General features: G+C 45.9%; 1 protein-coding gene across 1 annotated transcript; it reads left to right on the top strand.

Annotated features, from left to right (window-relative positions):
• Positions 1-908: 908 nt before the first annotated feature.
• Positions 909-19,492, top strand: LOC102414624 (membrane-spanning 4-domains subfamily A member 7). The gene is given in 7 exon segments (XM_044929048.2): positions 909-1,013; positions 6,135-6,297; positions 12,100-12,234; positions 13,956-14,012; positions 15,671-15,877; positions 19,011-19,093; positions 19,095-19,492. Coding segments are annotated over 7 exon segments (693 nt in total). The 5' UTR covers positions 909-999; the 3' UTR covers positions 19,129-19,492.
• Positions 19,493-21,518: the final 2,026 nt, after the last annotated feature.

Below are 21,518 nucleotides of genomic sequence, written 5' to 3'. Positions count from 1 at the left end.
CTGGGCACTTTACATGTGACTTTACAGGACTTCCCTGGTAGTCCAAAGCTTAGGAGTCTACCTACCAATGCAGTGGACCCGGATTCAATTCCTGGTCGGGGAAGATTCCACCTGCCACGGAGCAGCTAAGCCTGTGGGCCACAGCTGCTACTCTAGAGCCCACGGACCACGGCAAGAGACGCCGCGACAAGAGACGCCGCGACAGCGAGAGCCCCAGAGCTGCCTCCAGGAACAGCCCGCGCTCACAGCAAAGATGCAGCGTGGCCAGAGACGACAAATAAACGAAGGAGTGAACGTGGCTTTATGAACGACAATCATACAAACTCGAGAGACTTTGTACTCTCATTTAATATATGAGGAAACTGACGAGAAAGTCAACTGATCTTCCTATAAACTCCTAGACTCAAGGAGGATGAGACTATCCCAGATGCCTGAGATTCTTCTTTGGCAAATCATTCAAAGCAGATCACAGACTTGGAGGGAGGCCTGGGAAGTGAGGGTTTTCTTAGATGAAGAAGACATTGGTCACGGGGATGAAGACGATGCTGACAACATGGCAGACTGTCGTCAAGGTGTCGGCCTGGACCTTTGGCCAAGACTCGTCCTACTTCTTCACCAGCTTGACCTGGGATCTGGGGTGAGTTCCCTCTGCAGTATCACCTCATTTGGAGTGATAAAAAAAATGGACTAAAGTGATTTAAAAAATTGGACTTAAATTTTACGAGTTTCCTACAGCCCTCCTGGCTGAGACCACCTCCTCTCTCGGGGACAGCCTCGTCAGCCTGGGGAAGTTGAAAAGCATGAAGCACGTCCCCTGTCAGCTGTTGTCACTGGCTGCATGTCCCAGAGTCATCCTAAGCCCTCCCCTCCGTTCTCCAAGCAGCCTTAAAAGGAGGTGAAAGTGGCAACAACGTCCCCAGCAATGCACCTGTGCTCAGTCGCTCAGCCGTGTCCGACTCTGTGACCCTGTGGGCTGCAGCCTTCCAGGCTCCTCTGTCCATGGGATTCTCCAGGTAAGAAGACTGGAGCAGCTTGACGTGCCCTCCTCCAGGGGATCTTCCCAACCTGGGGATCAAGCCCAGGTGCCCACATTGCAAGTGGATTCTTTACCGACTGAGCAACCAGGGAAGCCCCTGGCAATGCATACCTCCTGGAAAATGAGCTTGCTTGCAGCCCTGATAGCTTTGTCTTTGACTCCAGTCTACTGACATCCTTTCTGAGATGTGCCTGAACTTTTCTGAGCCTGAACGTAGGAAGATATGAAGCTAGGAAATGAAGAGACATCCAAAGGAAGCAACAAGTGGGCAGTGAGATGCCATAGGTTGCTTTCACTTTGCCAGCAGCTGGGGCAATGGGGAAATATATCAGTTCTCCCAAGTTCAAAATTAATATCAGTATTATCACAAGTTATGGAATGTCTACATTCTGTAAACTCTTTCTGGCCTCTCCTTCTAATTTTCCCAACAGCCACAGAGTGGAATTAATATTGTCTACCCACATTATTATTGTCTACTTTCCCAGGTGCTCAGTGGTAAAGAATCTGCCTGCAATGCAGGAGACACAGGTTCAATTCCTGGGTTGGGAAGATCCCCTGAAGAAGGAAATGGCAACCCACTCCAGTATTATTGCCTGGGAAATCCCATGGACAGAGGAGCCTGGCGGGCTACAGTTCATGAGGTTGCAAAAGAGTTGGACATGATTTAATGGCTAAACAACAAGCCTCATTTCAGTTCAGTTCAGTCACTCAGTCATGTCTGACTCTTTGTGACCCCATGGACTGCAGCACGCCAGGCCTCCCTGTCCATCACCAACTCCCAGAGTTTACTCAAACTCATGTCCATTGAGTCAGTGATGCCATCCAACCATCTCATCCTCTGTCGTCCCCTTCTCCTCCTGCCTTCAATCTTTCCCAGCATCAGGGTCTTTTCAAATGAGTCAGCTCTTCACAGCAGGTGGCCAAAGTTTAGCAGATAAGAAAACTCAGGCTTAAAGGAATTAGCTGAATGTACCCAAGGAAAAGGGAAATGAATTCTAACTGGGGTTGTGCATCTCACAAATCTTCACAAGCTCTTTCTCTTATCTGTTACTTCTCCTTTGTGTTATTTCCCAGACCTTGAAATTCAGAAAGAGGAAGAAGTATTTTTCACACAATTGTCTGTAAATATAGCAAATAATTTCTTGTGTAATCAGAAGTACTGCTATTCTGAAGAAGGGACGGGAAGTGTCAGAAGTGGGAGGGCAGAGGAGCAAATTGCTGCAGCAGGAACAGCAGTGGGAGGTTCTGGCTGAGCTCCCCAGAGCAGAGCTGCCCCACCAGCCACAGCACACAGGACTGGGCTGCAGGAACAGGTAGGCACCTTGGTTTGGGCTTCCCAGGTGGCTTGGATGGTAAAGAATCCGCCTGCAATGCAGGAGACCCGTGTTCCTGGTCAGGAAGCTCCTCTGGAGAAGGGAATGGCAACCCACTCCGTATTCTTGGCTGGAGAGTTCAATGGAGACATGAGCCTGGAAGGCTGCAGTCCATGGGGTCGCGATGAATTGGACACAACTGAGCAACTAACGCTTTCACTTTTTCTTTTGACTTGGATCATGAATTTGCAGGGCGAGGACCGTCCTTTAAATGGGCAGCCAGGAACAGGACTCTCATTCTGTCTCTGACCCCCTGCTTGGCTTGCTAAGCCTTCCCAGGTTTCTGTTTATTTACTTTCCAAATCAGAGAATGGAGTAAAATGATCCTTAGATTTCCTTCAAGATGTTGAGGGGATGATTTTCTATAATTCTCTGCATTTCCTGGTGTGTCAGTCTTATACAGAACACGCTCTCTGTGTTCTGTCTTACACTGTGCAGTTAGATTGAACTCTGAGCACAGAGCCCCACTGCTCTGTTCTAATTCTGTAAGAGAGAAAATTGCTCTTTGCAGAGCAGGTGGCCTCCAAGTGGTGACTTGTCTTCAAAGTTGGGGTTTTAGAAGTGTTTTGCAAAATTGGGAGCTACCACAACTTTATCTCCCCTTGATGAATGTGGAAGCAAAAAGGAGCTCTCTCAGACAGTGGAGCTTGGAGACGATTGCATCAGTCTGGAGCCTTCTTGCAAAGTCATAAAGAAACTTGGTGATACAGAATTCTTCCTAAAAACCAGCCATATGTGTCAAAATTCAACTAGTGTAGCCTTAAACTCCTTAAAAACACTTCTAAATGTTACTCTCAGAAGGTAATCGAATAGACGTGGCCCCACAGAGGGGCAAAGATATTCATTGTGGCATTGCTCATAATGGTAATTGTTCATAATGGGCTTCCCAGGCGGCTCAGCTGGTAAAGAATCGGCCTGCAATGTGGGAGACCTGGGTTCAATCCCTGCGTTGGGAACATCCCCTGGAGAAGGGCATGGCAACCCACTCCAGTATTCTGGCCTGGAGAATTACATGGACAGAGGAGCCTGGCAGGCTGCAGTCCATGGGGTCACAAAGAGTCGGACATGACTGAGCGACTAAGCACAGCACAGTATTGAAGTTTCAGCTTCGGCATCAGTCCTTCCAATGAATATTCAGGATTAATCGCCTTTAGGATGGACTGTTTGTATCTCCTTGCAGTCCAAGGGAGTCTCAAGAGTCTTCTCCAACACCACAGTTCAAAAGCACCAATTCTTCAGTGCTCAGCCTTCTTTATAGTCCAACTCTCACATCCATACATGACCACAGGAGAAACCATAGCCTTGACTAGACGAATATTTGTTGGCAAAGTAATGTCTCTGCTTTTGAATATGCTATCTAGGTTGGTCATAACTTTCCTTCCAAGGACTAAGCGTCTTTTAATTTCATGGCTGCAGTCACCATCTGCAGTGATTTGGGAGCCTAAGAAAATAAAGTTTGTCACTGTTTCCACTGTTTCCCCATCTGTTTGCCATGAAGTGATGGGACTGAGCCAGAACTGTGTCTGAGTGTCTCCTGCAGAGGTCTGGGTCAGCAGTGGCCTGCCACAGGGGCAGGGGCTCTGGGTGCAGTAGACCTGGGTATGGCATAAACCCTCTTGGAGGAGGTCACCATTAACCCCACCATAGAGCCACCAGAACTTAGACAGGACTTGGAAACAGACTCTTGGAGGGCACAAACAGAACCCTGTGCACCAGGGCCCAGGAGAAAGGAGCAGCAACCCCACAGGAGACTGGCCCAGGCTTGCCCGTGAGTGTCCAGGAGTCTCCAGCAGCCATACACCTGAAACTCACGCAGCATTAGAATCAACGGTACACCTCTGTAAAATTAAAGTTTCAAATGGTGAAAGACAATAAACACACATGGTATATGAAAATACAGCGAGGCAGAGGCACCAACTAGGAGTCCAGCCCCAGTCTCAGGCTTAGAGCCAAGCATAGGCTACAGCCCTTGGCTACGAGAACTGACAAATATAGCAAGGAATCCAGAACCACAAAGATCTTTTTTTTTTAAATCTTTAAGTTGAAGGTCCATTTTTTTTAATTTCTTTCGAATTTAAATTTTAAATTTTTTATTGTGGTAAGAGCATAGAACATGAGCTCTTTGTAAGAGAATTTTAAATGTACAATACAGTATTGTTATCTATAGGCAAGATGTTGTACAGCAGATCTCCAGAGCTTATCTTGCATAACTGAAACTTTGTACATATTTTACATCAACTCCTCACTTCCTGGAAACCACCATTCCATTCTAGTCCTGGCTTTTGTGAGTCTGACTGTTTTAGATACCACATATAAGTTGAACTGTGCAGTCTTTGTCCTCTGTGACTGGCTACTACGCTTAGCCTTCCCTAAGAACAGTCTTAAAAGAGAAGGAAATTCCACACAATGTGACAATATGAATGAACCTTGAGAGACTGGTTCCTAAGAGTGGCCCCAGCAGGTAATCATGGGACTTCATTCAAAGTGTGACCTGAAGAAAGAGAATGTTGTTCTGAGAACAGATCTGGGGGCACCCCAGAGGCAGGGGCGCTGCTGAGCTGGTGGACAGCAGACAGCTCTCTCCCTGAGTCCACGCTGAAGCTGCTAGTGTTAGGAAGAAGGAAAGGGAAAGATAAGGATGCATGTGGTCACAGGTCAGATGGCCCTGGAGCTGCCACTTCCCAGGAACGAGAATGCACGCTTGCACCAGTTATGTCGGCTGTAGGACGGCAGGCCAAGTACTTTGCATGACACTTCCATTCAATGAAAACCACTTGAACTTATTATCCCTACGTTTCTAAATGTGTAAAGTGGATTTAATATCATCTAAGTTGTTACAAGGATTACAGCTACTGCAGCCCAGTGCCTAGAATTCAGTGGGAGTTAATTAAAAGTGTTCATACTAACAATTGTTAAACTAAGAGAGACAAGGGGCTTGTTCTGGTGTTTCCATCATGCTCATGTCTGGCTCTTTTTGACCCTGTGGATTATAGCTTGCCAGGCTCCTCTGTTCGTGGGATTTCTTTCTGGCAAGAACAGCTGGACTGGGTGACATTTTCTCCTCCAGGGGATCATCCCCACCCAGCGACTGAATAGGCAGATCTTACCACCAGCACCACCTGGGAAGCCCCCGTTCTAGGTGAGATAAGTCATTTGCTGAAAGGGGTGTGGAATAGGATTGATCAACATCTTAAAGGAAAGAAAATAAGACTATGACGGAAGACTGGGAAGAATAGATGTAGCATAAAATTATAATACGGGGGGACTTCCCAGGTGGTTCCGACTCTGTGCTTCCACTGCAGAGGGCCTGGATCTGCCCCCTGGTTGCTGCAAGGTCTGGCCATACCATACAGGCAATGTGGTTGGGAATGTTCCACAGTGAAGCCGAGGTACAGAGGGGTAAGGAAGAGGGGTGAGAGCAGGGCGGCTGGAAGGAGAGTGAAGCGGGTGCGAAGCGCGCTCCTTGTGGGCTGTTTGCCTCCGCACCGTGCGACTCCTCAAAATCTTTCCAGCTTTCTCCCCGCAACATGCGTCCTGTCCACAGCAAAAGCACCGCAGCAGGCTTGCTACAGGCCAACACTTCCACTGCTCCCTGTACTCAGTTTGGTTCCTAAAGGACAGGTCACCTCTTGGACAACGGGGAAAAATCTTAAGCTCCCGCAAAGTCTGGTTTCCTGTCTTTAAGTCAAACCTTGGGTCCCAACTGGGTTCACTTCTTTTTCCAGCATCACCAGCACCATGCCATCACCGCTCAAGCTCATGGCCAACCGAGCCTTTGATGCCTTCACTCCAAAGGGCGTTGTTATTTCCAAAAGAGAGAAGCCTGGACATGTCTACCAGAAAGATGACCTGCCAAAAGGTCTGCCAAAAGAAGCCATAGTTCTCGGAGTAAGTCCATCTCCTTACAAGGGGAGCCCTGGGGAAAATATTATGAATGTATCCAGACCACAATCTACAATAGACCTGAGAGAATGTCTCTTTTTACCCTCCTGACTCCAGGCTTATTGGGACATGAAATGCAGCTTTATAGGAAGACTGCATCTTCCTCAGGCCCTTCTGTAAACTAACTGAAACCATTAGATCTTTCCCACCAGAAATCTACACGATAAATCCTCTTATAATTTATCTTTACTATAGTAGAGACTTAGGATTTAACCATTTGATTTTACTCAATATGTTTCAACTTGATTGTATTTTGAGCATATTTCTTAAACATTTTGAAATGAGACAATCTGGAGTCATCTCATTGCTCATTTTCTCCCGTTCACGGGAGGAACTATGAGACGCCCAGGCGTCCTAGGTCACCCCCCTTCATATTCAGGACTGAATTCCCACATGCTCCTTAATATCGCCTCTAGAGACCTAACTCCCACTCATCCCCAGATTTGGAAATCTGCCAAAAATCGGAATTCAGGGTTAGTTAACAGCATCATGGCGCTTCCCAGGTGTCGCTAGTGGTAAAGAATACACCTGCCACTGCAGGAGATGCAAGACACGCAGGTTCAATCCCTGGGTCGGGAAGATTCTCTGGAGAAGGAAATGGCAGCCCACTCCAGTATTCTTGCCTAGAAAATTCCATGGACAGAAGAGCCTGGCGGGCTGCAGTCCACGGGGTTGCAAAAGAGTCGGACAGACCAAGTGATGGAGCACACACAGATCACACACAGCACAGCAGCATCATGTTCTTTATCCCTCATTTTTTTTTCTCGAGGCCTCTTCTGAGGGCTTGTGCAGACAGAAATCTTGTTCCCAAGGGCACAGTTTCCACCAACACACTCACTGCTAGGCATGGAAATGAAGGCAGTATCTTCCTAGCTTCTCTTGGAGACTTCCAGATCAATCTTTTCCTTTCATTTCTAGAAACTTCTATTCTAGAATCTCCTGTCATCCTGGTAGGTTATTCACTCCAACTTTTAACAAAAGACAATGCAACTGTCCTTTTCATTTATTACTTTAAAAATCCTAATTTCAGTCTCTCACCCGAAAAAGATATTTTTGAAATCTTAGTTGTGTTTTGAACAATGGAAGAGAACAATTATTTCAAGCAATTGTAGACAGTCATGAACTTCAAAAAGTATTTGTTAAAGGTAATTCTAATATTAGGAATAATTAAGAATTGATAGAATAAAATTTTAGGAAGATTGAGTTTGGTTTAAAAAACCTAAGAATAATCAGTGTTTTAGAAAATAACAGTAAATGATATACTGAAAAATTTGAAACATAATCATCTTTAGGATAACCGTCCGATGAATACGTTGCTTGAAAATAAAACCAATTAATGTTTATTATTTACTATCATTTACCAGTAGTCACTCTCCTAATTTACTTCTTTCAAATAGCTGGTTCTGAGCTGACTTGCCTTTCTCCTCGTTTTGCCCATGCAGCCTATAATCTAGCCTACAGGTAGCCTAGAATCACAAACACATTTCACCATTTGCTTCAGCAATCAATGAGAGATATCAATAAGAGATAAGTTTTCATTCATACATTCACCTGTCATTTATCGAGCACGGCAATGTGCCAGCTACTGTTTCACACACTGGAGTTAATCAGTGAACTATACACTTCAGAGCTGTTGTGTTTTTTTTTTAAGCCCCATTCCCATATTCCTTGAAGGAATTGGAGAGACAAAGACAAATTGCAGTGAGTTCCCACTTCATTCACTCTCCCAGGTAATTCACTCTTTCCCTTTCAGATTTTGACTGTTCCGTCACTGTCACTCCATACAGTAGAGTTTCCATCATAAGCCATTGCTGCTTCAATATTGGTGTTTGTGATCTTTCCCAACGCCATGCCCTCTTAGCTCCTTGACCTCTTCTCCCCAAGGATCTTGTCCAGCCTTCCTTAGACAAACATTCCCTGGGTCACACCCTGTACCTTATCAATACTAAGAGCAGGAACCCAGTTGAGAAGGTAACAGGCAGGAAACCTCCGGGCCCCCACACGGAGGAAATAGGCGGCAAGCATCAGATGATTTTTTATCTCTCTCTTAAGCAGCAGGAGAAAACAAACTACAAATGTAAGATTTTTTCCCTTTCTCTATACAAATTTAAAAGGTTTCTTTTAAAATTCTGTGTTGCCATGACGACACCTGGTTCCACCTGAACTTTTTTCTCAAACCTTGAGCTAGCCAATGCGGCTTTTCTTATGGAAATGTTTTTCTTAAGCTTTGTTAATGAACTACGTATTTACCTTAGACTCTGTCTTTCTTCAAGTCCATTCTTCCTAAGACTCAGAACGGATTAGGGCTCAACAAACCATTATGTTTTACTCATGGAAATGATCTCTTAAGCTATGTTAATGAGACTATGTATTTGCTTGGAAACCTGCCTTTCTTCAAGATTCATGTCAATTGTCTTATGGCCTGGGATGACTCACCTGGTGCCAATGTTATCTCAGAATGCATGTTGTGGGTGAGCAGCCTGGTGCCACTCTCTGAGTTTTGAGACATTTCCTTTCTCTAATTAGCAACCTACTAATAGGTGTATAACTTCTTGCTAAAAACTAGCATGGGGCACTCTTTCTGTCCCCTTCTGATGTCTATGTTGGAAGCTTTCTCTACCACTTTTATGCTTTAATAAATCTTTATCACACAAAAGCTCTGAGTGATCAAGCCTCATCTATGGGCCCGGATCGAATTCCTCTCCTCTGGAGGCCAAGAATCCTGGCGTCTATCATGGCTCAGCAACAACCTTTTGCAATCATTATCTATTTTTCAAGAATCTCATACTACAGCCACAAATTCTAATCTCTCAAGGTCGTTCCCTCTGACTTCCATTGACTCTTTGTTTAACCTTGCTGAAACTTATTGATAATAACCCTTCTTCACAGAGCCTTCCTCTCCCAGCCACGACCCCCAGAGTCCACTCTCTTGTGATGCCTTCAACAACCTCATCCTTGTATCCTTATAGCACACTCTCCAGAAAAAAACCTATGACATTGATTTAACTCTAACGCTGCCCATTTGCCTAATCTGTACTTGAATTCATGCAACTAACTATGCCTGAAAACATGCCCACACTCACATGCACACATACATATCACTCTTATTTAGGACCATAAGCCCAAATGGACTGTCAAAGCTGCCTAAAATGTGCATGGTATTTGTTTCATCTGTTCACTTTCCTATGACCCCAGAAAACCACTTCATACATTCTTTCCCTCCCCCACCCCCAAAACCTCTAGAGTCTTCCTTTTCCATTGATCACCTTGCTTCCTAAAAGGCTAAGAAAGTTGAGCCTATCTGGTGAGAAAGTCTGCAAGCTGCTACACATATATAATTACCCACATCTATGCTCATGTATTCTTTATCTCCTCCCCATTGCTGAAAATAAAATAAATGCCCACCTTCTAATTAAGATATTCTTCCCTGGGGGCAGTAGATCCCAACCCTTTTCACTTGCTCCAGTAATTCTCTGAAAATTTTCTAAATCAATTCTATGAGGGCAGAATCTTATTGCAATTCCTCCCCATCTTGAAAACAAACAAACAAAAAGCAAAAACAAATACTTTTAACTTCACACACCCTCCAGCTGATGCCCCCTTCTCCCCTTACATTCCCAGGAGCACTTCCTAATGGTGGTAAGTCAGTGTCTGTAATTACACTTGGATGATACTCTCTCTTGAGCCATATCTGGTGGTATCTGTCCCCTTTGCTCCATGCTGCTAACGCAGTTCCCAGGCCTTTGGTGTTGATTTTCTGAAGCTAATAGAAAGGTTTGATGCAGCTGATCGCTCTCTCCTGCTTGAAATACTGTATTCTTGGATGGGCTTCCCTGGTGGCTCAGTTGGAATTTGCCAGCAATGCAGGAGACCCCAGTTTGGTTCCTGGGTCAGGAGGATCAGCTGGAGAAGGGATAGGATGCCCACTGCAGTCTTGTTGGGTTTCCCATGTGGCTCAGCTGCTAAAGAATCCACCTACAATGTGGGAGACCTGGGTTTGATCCCTGTGTCGGGAAGATCCCTTGGAGAAGGGAAAGGCTACTCACTCCAGTATTTCGGCCTGGAGAACTCCATGGACTGTATAGTCCATGGGGTCACAAAGAGTCAGACATGACTGAGCGACTTTCACTTTCTTTCTATTCTTGGACATCAATCCTTCTGGTTTTCCTCCTTCCTTCTGGGTCTTGCTTTTTATGTTTCTATTTTGCTGATCCTAAATTTGGGGTTCTGCACAGCTCAGTCCTTGACTCCATTCTCTTTCCATATCTGTTATAATGGAGAACTCATCTGGTAATAGGGATTAAAATATTATCTTCACTTACAACTTGGAACAAAAAGGCTATATCTGTTGCCAGGATTTCCCAACTTAAGACTCACATATGCAAAAGCCTATGTACATCTCCACTTGGGCATCTACTCGACACCTCTCCCTAGTCTGCCCCGGGCTGAAATCCTGATCTTCCACCCCCAAGCCCAGTCCTCATACAGTATTGCCAATTTTAAATCAGTGTTGACTCCATCACTTCAGATACTCAAGCCGAGACCCTTGGAGGCACACTTCATCCCTTTTTCATAATCCACATTCACACCATCAGCAAGTCCGATAGGTTTAATCTCCACAGCATGTCTAGAACCGCCTCTGTTATCCACATCTTCCTCCAGGCTGGCGCCATCTCACGTGTGAATTATGGAAATGCCCTCTCTACTCATGCCCCTGCTCTGTCTCCTCACGATCTACTCTCAACTCAGCAGACACAATGATCTTTTAAAAACGTGAATTAGACTGTGTACTATCCTTGCTGAGAGGTGTCCAGTGGGCTTACCTTTTCACTGAGAATGACGGGCGACACTGGAGAAAGAGCCACAGTGCAGTGCACGGTTTGCATCACACCCTTGGCACTTCTGAGGGCTCACTTCCCAATACTTTGCTCTCAACTCATTTTGATCTCCAAGGAATTCACCAGGAAAGGACGTAATACACGTCTGGTGCCAGTGCTTTTTTGCTTGCTCTATCCCCCTGATGTCTGGGACAGTCAATAAATACTGAAACAGTGAGTTTTAAAACAGTGTTTAATAAATATTAAACAGTGAGTAAAGCGAGTAAAGCTCAATATCAGATGAATAGGGCTGAAAACCTAGTTCTTCCATTTCGCCATTGGCATGGGTTTTTACAAGTTATTTTAACTCTGGTGCCTCATTTTTCTTATCTATAAGTGAGACGAGATGAATAGCTAAGATGTAGAAAGTGTTCAACAAATGTAGACTATTTCACCACCTTTGGTGCCATTAAGAAGATTAATAATTATTAAAATTCGATGATGAATAAGATGAATCATGGCGCTAAAGACTTTCTGCTCTACTTCAATTGAAATTGAGCCTTTTATTAACATTCCCATGATAAATTTGCTTTCTATAGCCATCTAACTGGACCATTGTCTAGAAAATTTTCCGTATCTATTTGCCCTAGACCGAACCAAACCAGAGACCTATAAACTACCTTTTGCAAAATAAAGTTAAAAATGCATATATCACTTGCTGATTTGCTAGGTTAATAATTCTATCAGAAATAAAGAGGTTAGTTATATATGAGTCTCTAATAGAAGGCCTATTGGCACCTTGCGACACTGCCCCGGCCCTTCTAATGACCGATGGTGGCGTGTGCGCCGCAGGCTTCAGCATTCACAGTGTGCGCACAGTGACGGCTCTCCTCTGTTCCGTGTTTACAGTTTTCCCTCTTATTTCTTTCAGGCCATCCAGATCCTGTGTTTCCTGGTGATTTCAAGTTTGGGGGTCATTTTGGTTTCTGCTCCCAATTCTTCCCAGCTCAGCCCAGCAATTTCCAGCATTCTGATGACTGGGTACCCATTTTTAGGAGCTCTGTGTGTGAGTAGAGTGGGGTCTCCAAGAGGGGATATGCTTTATAAGTGCCAGCTGGGTGCTAAGTCATGGAATGACTCAATCCCAAGGAGCAGGAGAAGACTGAGTTCGCCACCTTCCCTGTGTTACTATTGCACATCGCGTGTCTCTGGTTCAGGAAAAGCAGCAGAGGGACTTGGTCCATCCTGCATGAGCCTCCCACAGAGTGGCTGGATGGGGCAGGAGGCAGTATGGTAACACAGTGGGCATGCCAGTGCAGAATTTCTTACCTGGCTTCATGACATACTTCCAGAAAGCGGAAGGTTTTTCATATCCTTCTTTGGCCCTTTGGTGAGGCCATTGGATTCCCTCCAGTTTAAGAGTAATCCACCTGTCAGCAGAAAGTGAAAAGCTCGTTTTTTCTTAAATAAAATGAGCACCGCTGGTAGATGCCACAGATCTGCCTAGGATTAAACTAACAATGGTAAGATTCATGGGAACCAGGGACACTCTTGCTACATAAAGTTTTTCTGAGGCCTTCCATGTAGTGGCTCATGGAAAAGGGCCCAGCAGATCCTTTGCCTTGGAGATTCGCCAGGACCTCCCCACATCTCCCACAAAAGGCCACTTCTTCTCCATGCAGCATTCTGACAGAGGAGGAAAAGGCACGTTCTGGGCACACAGACTTTTACCACGGTGCCTCCTCTGTATGGACACCATCCTCGTGTGGGCAAACCGTGCATTGAGGCAGGAGGAGCCCTGCTTCTGCCCCCAGAGCACTGCTTGTCCTTGACTCCTCTATCTCACCCACAGTCTGGGCTCCTACATTCTCTAACGAAAGCCAGAAGTGACTCATGCTTGACCATCTTTGTCTGTGACCACCCGATCCCAAGTTTAAACCACAAGCTTAACCCATGTTTCAGATTCTCAGAACATTATCCCTCCACCAACTGGACTCTTAATACCACTGGGATCAAATGCAGACTTGAAGGGCTTTAAAAGACTCTTCACGTAAAAGACTTTCACATCTGACGCTTCCCATTTTCCTCAACTCCCAGCCTAGCTCAGGTTACTGACACCAACGGCTCGATGCCCATGTGTTTCTGCACTTTGTGCCGTTGGACCCTGTCTGCTATGTGCTTTAGGTGGCTGCTCCTGCCCTTCTGAGCCCTCAAGTCACGGTCATTCTCAGTCTCCTCTCTTTCCACCTCGTCATCTAGCAATACTCGCCTCCCTCCATGTGTAGCTCCTTCCCAGACCTCCTCAGCTCCTAGCGGTTGCACTAACATAGATTCAGCTCCCTGTGCATCCCGCGGATTCTTCAAAGTCAATGGAGGCATCCTGGGCGTGGATATCAGGGGTCTCTATCCATATGGATCCTTATGAATTGACATGATGTATTGATTGAGCTGGGGCTTCCCGGGCAGCTCAGTGGTAAAGAATCTTCCTGCCAGTGCAGGGGATACAAGAGATGTGGGCTTGATTCCTGGTCAGGAAGATCCCCCAGAGTAGGAAATGGCAACTCTCTCCAGTATTCTTGCTTAGGAAGTTCCACGGGCAGATGAGCCTGGTGGGTTACAGTCCATGGGGTTGCAAGGAGTTGGACACAACTGAGGAACTCAGTGTGCGCACACACGCACGCACACACACACACACACACACACACACACATTGATTGCCTGAGAGTAACATGGTGGTCACATTTCTATAAGTCAACTGAACTGATCATTTCTCTCTTTTCTGAGCAGTTTGCCATTACCGGAACCCTCTCAATTATCTCTGGGAAAAAATCAAGTAAGCCTTTTGTAAGTATGAGAACCATTGATTCTTAGCTGACTGGAATAAAAAGAACTTCAGTTAACTCTTCGGGGGGAATTAGGGCTCTTCCCTCCTAGACTAGTGCTCTTTGCCCTACAAAGAGGCCTCCAGCATCATATTCTAAGCGCGGAGGAGGTTTACCTCATTTGCTTAAATGGTAGAAAATTTTGAATATACCACGGGCTCTTTACGACTTGCTATCTTGGCCCCGAAGGGGACAGATGCCCATCTTGCTAGAGCCTAGAGGTCCTTTCTAGGACAGGGAGACCCTTTTCTAGAAGCAGAGGTGTATGGGCGTAGGTCCTGTGGCCATCTCCTCCACCTGCTTAAAAACAGCTGTCAGACTGCAGCCACTTTGCTGACAAGGTCAGGAGGGGCCGAGGGGAGCAGGCGCTGAGGCCTTTGATCCTCTCCATAGCAAGCTCCCCTTCACACAGCCACACACCCACAAACATGACCTCGGGAGAAGCCACATCCCGACTCAGGAAGATCCACAGTCTGGTTAGCTATGGATGAGGGCACATCAGACGGTGTATGAGAGACGGTGTAGAGGCCAGTATAAGCTCCTGATGCTTGAAGCTGAACGTCTTAACCCCACAACCAGTGGACAGAAAAATGAAGAGTTCACAGCCTCGGATGGGGTCAGAGCTCTGCTGCTGACACTTCCGCGTGCTTCAAAAAGTTCCTTCCTTCTCCAGCCCCCGGTTTTCTCATCTACAAAATGTGGAACAGAAACATGTGGCTCTCAGAGCTGGTTTTCCCAAGTGCCCTAAATTCACTGAAAAGGCAAGCCACAACCAGGATGACCTAATGCCATGTGACTCGCATGTGGGACCCAAGACGGTACGTGGCCTCCACTGCCTACACTCGGCAACTCTGGGCAAAGACTCTGCCTGTTCAGGCTGCTCTTCCTTCAGGGACTCAGCACACAAAGCCCTGCAGCTACGGGGCCAAGAGATAAGAAGGCAGGGCAACCACCCTCCCTAACAGCCGGTATCCCACTGTGATGTTAAAACAGAAAAGAGCATGCACTGGGAGCCTGACACCAAGCCTGGCTCATTTTTGTGGAGGAATCATATCCTGTGGAAGCCCTTTTCCCTGAGATGTAGAATACGCCCCAGGAGAGAGTGTGACGGATGTGGTTCTCATTGGTCTGATTCGTCTCCAGATGGGTATTCCAACTTCTCCAACTGGTTTCTGCCTTTTCTCTGAAGCTGCTTCTTGATGGGAAGAGAGTCACAGAATGATCCTCCCAGGAGGGACCAAAGGCCACATTCCAGAAGCCCTTAGAGCAAAAGAATGATGCTAAAGCTGCTGAGGAAGTCAAGGAGACCCTGGCAGTTGCCTGAGCAGCTCCTCCTCCGTCTTGGTGGTCCTGCAGAGTCAAGGAGCCAGACCTCTTCCCCTAAGAAAGAACCGTTCATACATTTTCTCATTCAACAAACTTTTACTGATTATATCAGGTGACAAACCAGTTAGTGAGAAGGGCCTACAGAGTAAATAAAACACAGTCTGTGTCCCCAAGGCGCACACGGGTTGGAGGAGAACAGACGCAGGGAAGCCCCATTGCAGAGAGTGGATGGAGGGTGAACGGCCTCACGTGCTGCGTCCATGATGAAGCCCCAGTGCAGAATTTTTCTTCCAGGCCATGAACAGCCTCACCTTCAGTGTGGTGAGCTCTGTGGCTGCTGGAGTGGGCCTCGTCCTCCTCGCGGGCAGCCTGGTAACCCTGAGGACGGCCTCCCAGCAGTGTGAGTCCAGAAGGGATTACCTAGCCTCACTGCCTGATTCGACGTACTATTACTTGATATATGACGTCAAGGACTGTCTCCTGACCAGTGCCGGTCTAACAGTAAGTAGACTGCACTTCCTGTCATGTGAAATCTCAGTGTCCCTGCTTTGCAGACTTTTCTGCCTTTTCAGCAGTGTCCAGCCCTGTTGGTTTGAATGTCTGGAAGCAAACAGGAAAGACAAAAAATTATGGTTGAAAGAGGTTGGTCAGCAGGCTGCATAATACGGGCAAAGCACTGTGAGAGGTTGAAACAGGGAATCAAGAAGGGCTGTGCATGGTGGCCCATTTGGTCGTCCTTCTTAAATGATAAATACCCCATTCTCAGTAGCTTTAGCCCTCAAAGTGCCCCCTTCGTTGAACAGGCATTCCCACCGCCCCCAACACGGACAGAAACATTTCCTCTCGATTTGAATTTGATTTGATTTGGGATTAATGCATCATATGATAAGTTGGTATGGAACTTGAGCCTTAAGCCCAAGCACAGAACTACTAGACTGGCCTGGCAGGGCTGCAGACAATGAGAGATGGTCTACCCAGGGATGTGACTCTTAGCAGGAATGCCAGCATCCCTTGGCACCATCTTTTTGCCATGCTTCCCCCAAACCTGATGGTCACCACCTGTTGATTATGACCATCTTGGCTTAGTCAGTCCTCTATATGCAGGCTCAGAGTTTGGAAACCACAGACTCTGGCCCTTTTAGGAGAACGGTTACTCCCTTTGTACTCCTCCTTGTCTGAGCTGGGGAGACAAAGGCAACCTGTCTCATTCCCTTGGATCTGTCTCTTGAATCACAGAGAATGTGTGTGCGTTTCTGAACTCACAGCCTTCTGTGAGGTTGCCTGTGGGACCCAGAGGTTGCCAAAAGCATCTGCTTTGAGGAAGGAGCTTGAGGAAGTAGAAGGGTACAGAGACTCATCTGGCTGGAACTCAGCTTGAGGAAGCCCAGCAGGCAGAACAACCCTGGTGCACGGGAGAGGTCAGGCAAAGCAAGGAGAATGGGAGAGGTGTTCTCCCTCCGTGGGTAATCAGAGCTTAATTCAGCGAAAACGCATCTCCAACTGCCTCCCCTGCTCAGGTAACTAGAGCCAAAGAGAACTTCCTGCAACATCAGAGAAGCTGCGACTCGGCAGACCGGGCAGACTTCAAAGCCCACTCTCTTTATTAACGTAAAGATTACCTTGGGAAAGTAACAAAGTTAAAGTTAAAAATACATATCGAGAGATGGAAGACAGAAAGAAGGGAGGGTGGCAGGAAGGTCATCTTACATCCTAGAAAACTAAGAAGGATATTAAAGCCAGAGCAGAGGTCAGAAGACCATGGCGGCCTGGAAGGAACATAGGTGTTGGAGGCTGGGCTCATGGAAGTTTAATTTCCATGATAGGATCTGAGGTTCTTCAGGCACGCTGGATGCAGGAAGCTCGCACCGAGTGCCCTGCAAAATGTTAGGAGCTGAGACTAAATATTTAGCCTATTTAAGAAATAAGACAAGGAAAACACTCTGTCCTGCATCTCAAGAAGCTTCCAGAAACTTTTCCATAAAGGTTTATAGGATGAAATCATCTCACCAAGCCTTGTGCAGATAGGGTACCCAAATCCGAAATTACATATAAAATAGAGGAACCTTGACTAAAATGACTAACTTAAAATTGTCCCTGGATCTGTGAAACTCCTAAGGTACTATCAGAATCAAACCCAGCTCCCATCAGGAGCCATTGTTGTTCCATCACTAACGCAGGTCCTACTCTTTGCAGCCTCATAGACCGCAGCACGCCAGGCTCCTCTGTGGTCTACTGTCTCCTGGAGTTCGCTCAGGTTCATGTCCACTGAGTCAGTGATGCTCTCTAATCGCCTCATCCTCTGTGTCCCCTTCTCCTTGTGCTGTCTATCTTTCCCAGCTTCAGGGTCTTTTCCAGTGAGTCAGTTCTTTGTATCAGGTGGCCAAACTATTGGAGCTTCAGCTTCAGCATCAGTCCTTCCAATGAATGTTCAGGCTTCATTTCCTTTAGGATGGACTCTTTGCAATCTAAAGGACTCTCAAGAGTCTTCTCCATCAACAGAGATGTTCGTAAGTCCAAATTATGAGTCTCCTACCTACCATGAACTCTCCAACCATCACTGCCCACACACTGAAGTTATCTAAGAATGAAAATATTTTGAAAAACATTAAGGGAAAAAATGAGGGATAGCAGAAAATAGGACAAACATGAAATGTAGTTACCTGAGAGTTAGAGATTACATCATAATTTGAAAAAATGCTATAATGAAACTACATTTTAAACGATTAAAGATATTTAAAAAGGAATTAAAACCAAAATGAAAGAATATGGCAATGAACAAAAAAAAAAAAGTGGATTTGAAAAAGAGCCAAATAGTATGATTAGAAATGAAAATTAAACTATTTGAAATTAAGAACTTAGCATCAGTTAAATAGGAGATACAACATATAGGTCTGATTAAACCACATAGAACACAATACACTAAGATAAAAAATTTAGAAAATATCAGTGAGAAGTTAAAAGACATGGAGGACACAGTGAAGGGAGAAGGTTCAACACATCTCATATGAGCTCCAGTGGGACAGCGTGGTAGACAGGGAGGATGCAAGAGAAATAAGCGAGAATTTTGCAGAATGTAAGAAAGATATGAGGTTTCAGACTGAAGGACTGCACTGAGATTGTTGCAGGATGAATAAAAACAAGCCCACACCTAGAAACAGCGTGGCAACCAAAGGCACTCAAGAAAAAAGAGAAAATAATAGAACACCTATAGGTAAGTGAGTGACTTCCCTGGTGGCCCAGCTGGTAAAGAATCTGCCTGCAATGCAGGAGACCTGGGTCAATCCCTAGGTTGGGAAGATCCCCTGGAGAAGGGACCGGCTCCCCACTCCAGTGTTCTGGCCTGGAGAATCCCATGGACTGTATGGGGTCGCCAGGAGTCGAGCACGACTGAGCGACTTTCACACACACACAGGTGAATGAAGGATGACTCTCATCTCTGAGTGTGGAATACCGAGGTCTTGAGTGGAAATCCTTGCTATTCATTTCCCTGCTTTGGTTCAGAGATCCAAAAGAAAAGGCAGGAAAGAGGATGACGTGGTCCTCACCGTCCCTTCTTCTCTCCACTGTTAGTCTTCACTCGCAGTCTTGCCTCCTGAACAAGTCGGGCCCCAACCATCCCTGTGTTGATTTACAGGGTGTCCTGCTGGTGATGCTCACCTTCACGGTGCTGGAGCTCTTAGCAGCTGCATACGCGTCTGTCTTTTGGTGGAAACGGTCGATTGACAGCCCTGCGTTCATCCAGTCACGAATAAGAAGAACTGGGGGACCGGAGCCGACATACACACATCACGATGGATGAGATAACTAGTAAGAACCTGCTGCATAACACAGGGCCTCTCCTCAGCGCTCTGGGCTGGCAGAGGGAGCTCGTGTACATGGACGGCTGACTCGCTCTGCTGCGCTGCCGAACAGCAGAGACTAACACGATGCGGCAAAGCAGCTAAACTCCAGTAAAAACCAAAAAGATGAGAGAATGTGTGGTCTCGCGCTGGAGTGAACTGGCGAGTCGTGCGGTTTGTAGGCCCTGCTTCTGTAGCGCTTTCATATTCACATTGCTTACATTTTAAACATCATGGATTCCAAGAACATTTCAATTAAAAAATACTTCTACAACAATACGGCTCTATTTCTGTCAGTTAAACATGCCTCTGTTCTCTGTCTCATTTAACAACTTTATTCTTAAATATCTAAACTCAAAGATCAAATTTAACCAGAAGGCTCTCTCCCATCTAAGTTCTAGACCAAACAAGAAATTAGACACATAGAAATATAATTAACTTTGTTACTGTACTGGAGTGAACAACATGAACTGCCCGATAAAGAGGCTCCTAATGCTTCCCCTGGTCTAGGCTTAGGCCTTATCCTAGAGGGGAACGTGCAACAGAAATTCACAGCATGCTTTCCGAATGACACGTACAAAGATGGCCACAAAGTGATACACACAAGAGCCCCCAAAGGAAACTCTCCAAATGCCAAAGAGTAGGAGAGACAAATAAAAACCGTGGTGTAGTCGAACAATGGATGGGCTTCCCGGGTGGCTCAGACGCTAAAGAATCTCCCTGCAATGCAGGAGACCCAGGTTCAGGTCCTGCATCAGGAAGATCCCCTGGAGAAGGGCATGGCAGCCCACTCCAGTATTCTTGCCTGGAGAATTCCATGGACAGAGGAGCCTGGTGGGCCACAGTCCCGGGGGTCACAAAAGGTACAACTGAGGGACTAACACACACAAACAATGGCATGTGATGTACCAACGCAAGTGGACAAACAGCAATTACATGCCATATGGACGACTCCCACAGTGTATGATTCCACGTGTACACGTGGAATCTAATTGAGAGTTTCAGGATACTGGTTACCTTTGCAGGTGATGATTGGAAGGGGACCCAGAGGGCCTACGGGTTCCTGGAGACACGGTTTTTCTTGATCAGGATACTAGTGCTCTAGAGTGCACTAGAATGTTTTCAAGTGTGTGTGTGTGTGTGTGTGAATATTTTACATTGGGGCTGCAGAAACTTTGAGATTTCTTTTTACCCAATAAGCCAAGCAATGCAATAAAATTGTATGTTATCCAAGAGCTATTTCTTATTTACTTTCTACTGTTAATAGAAAGTTTCTTCAGAATATCTAGAGGATTGTATTCAGCATTATCTAGGTTAATATTGCAAACTGATGGGAGGATTGGTAAGGACATTTCACCTTTCATTTCTAACCTCTCATCCAAACCCTTACCCCTAGCCTGGTTGTCTGTCAAAATTGGAGTGAGCATCTGCTCAGTTCTAAAGTCAGAAATTTGGGAGTCTGTCTTGGCTCCTTACTTTTTGCTTCATAACCACATTCAGTTTGGGAAATCAATTAGCAAGAATCACTAACAGGAAGATCTAAGAAACTTGTGGCAAGAAAAGGTGTGAATTGCTTCATAACCACATTCAGTTTGGGAAATCAATTAGCAAGAATCACTAACAGGAAGATCTAAGAAACTTGTGGCAAGAAAAGGGGTGAAAAGTTTCAACCAAGCCCAAGAAGACACTGCAGACATTTATCATACATATTAGAAGTCCAAGTTGTCAGCCCTGATTTTCTAAAAATGCATCTTCCTCAGAAACTTAACCCAGAATCACTGGCTGAGTCACACATACTCAGATCCTCATCACAAACTCCCGGATCCTTCTGATCTTAGCCAACTCCAGTGAGAGTCTCCTTGCTGAAGTGAGTTAGCAGCCTCACTGAGTAGGCAAGGAGCTGAAGGCATCCTCTAACCTCCAGCCCTGGGAGATGCTACAATGCACAGAACAACTTTCTATGGCAAAGAATCTTCAGGCCCCACATGCCAGCAATGTCAAGGTTAAGAAACCCTGCTATAACTAGGAAATACTCAAGGTAATATTTGAACATTATGGGAGGTTTTGTGAAACTATTTGCTTTATGGTTTAATTGTTAAAATCATAATAAACATAAGAATAGCAAGGAGTAACATGGAAAATGGGGCTTCCCAGGTGGCTCAGTGGTAAAGAATCCACCTGCCGAAGCAGGAGACAAGAGTTCAATCCCTGATCCAGGAAGATCCCACAGGCCACATGGAACTACTAAGCCCATGCTCCACAACCACTGAGCCCGTGCTCCAGGGTCCGGGAGCCGCAACCAC

The sequence above is a fragment of the Bubalus bubalis genome, chromosome 16 (assembly GCF_019923935.1).
Source record: "Bubalus bubalis isolate 160015118507 breed Murrah chromosome 16, NDDB_SH_1, whole genome shotgun sequence".
Taxonomy (NCBI): Eukaryota; Metazoa; Chordata; class Mammalia; order Artiodactyla; family Bovidae; genus Bubalus; species Bubalus bubalis.
This window is presented reverse-complemented; position numbering and strand designations above follow the sequence as displayed.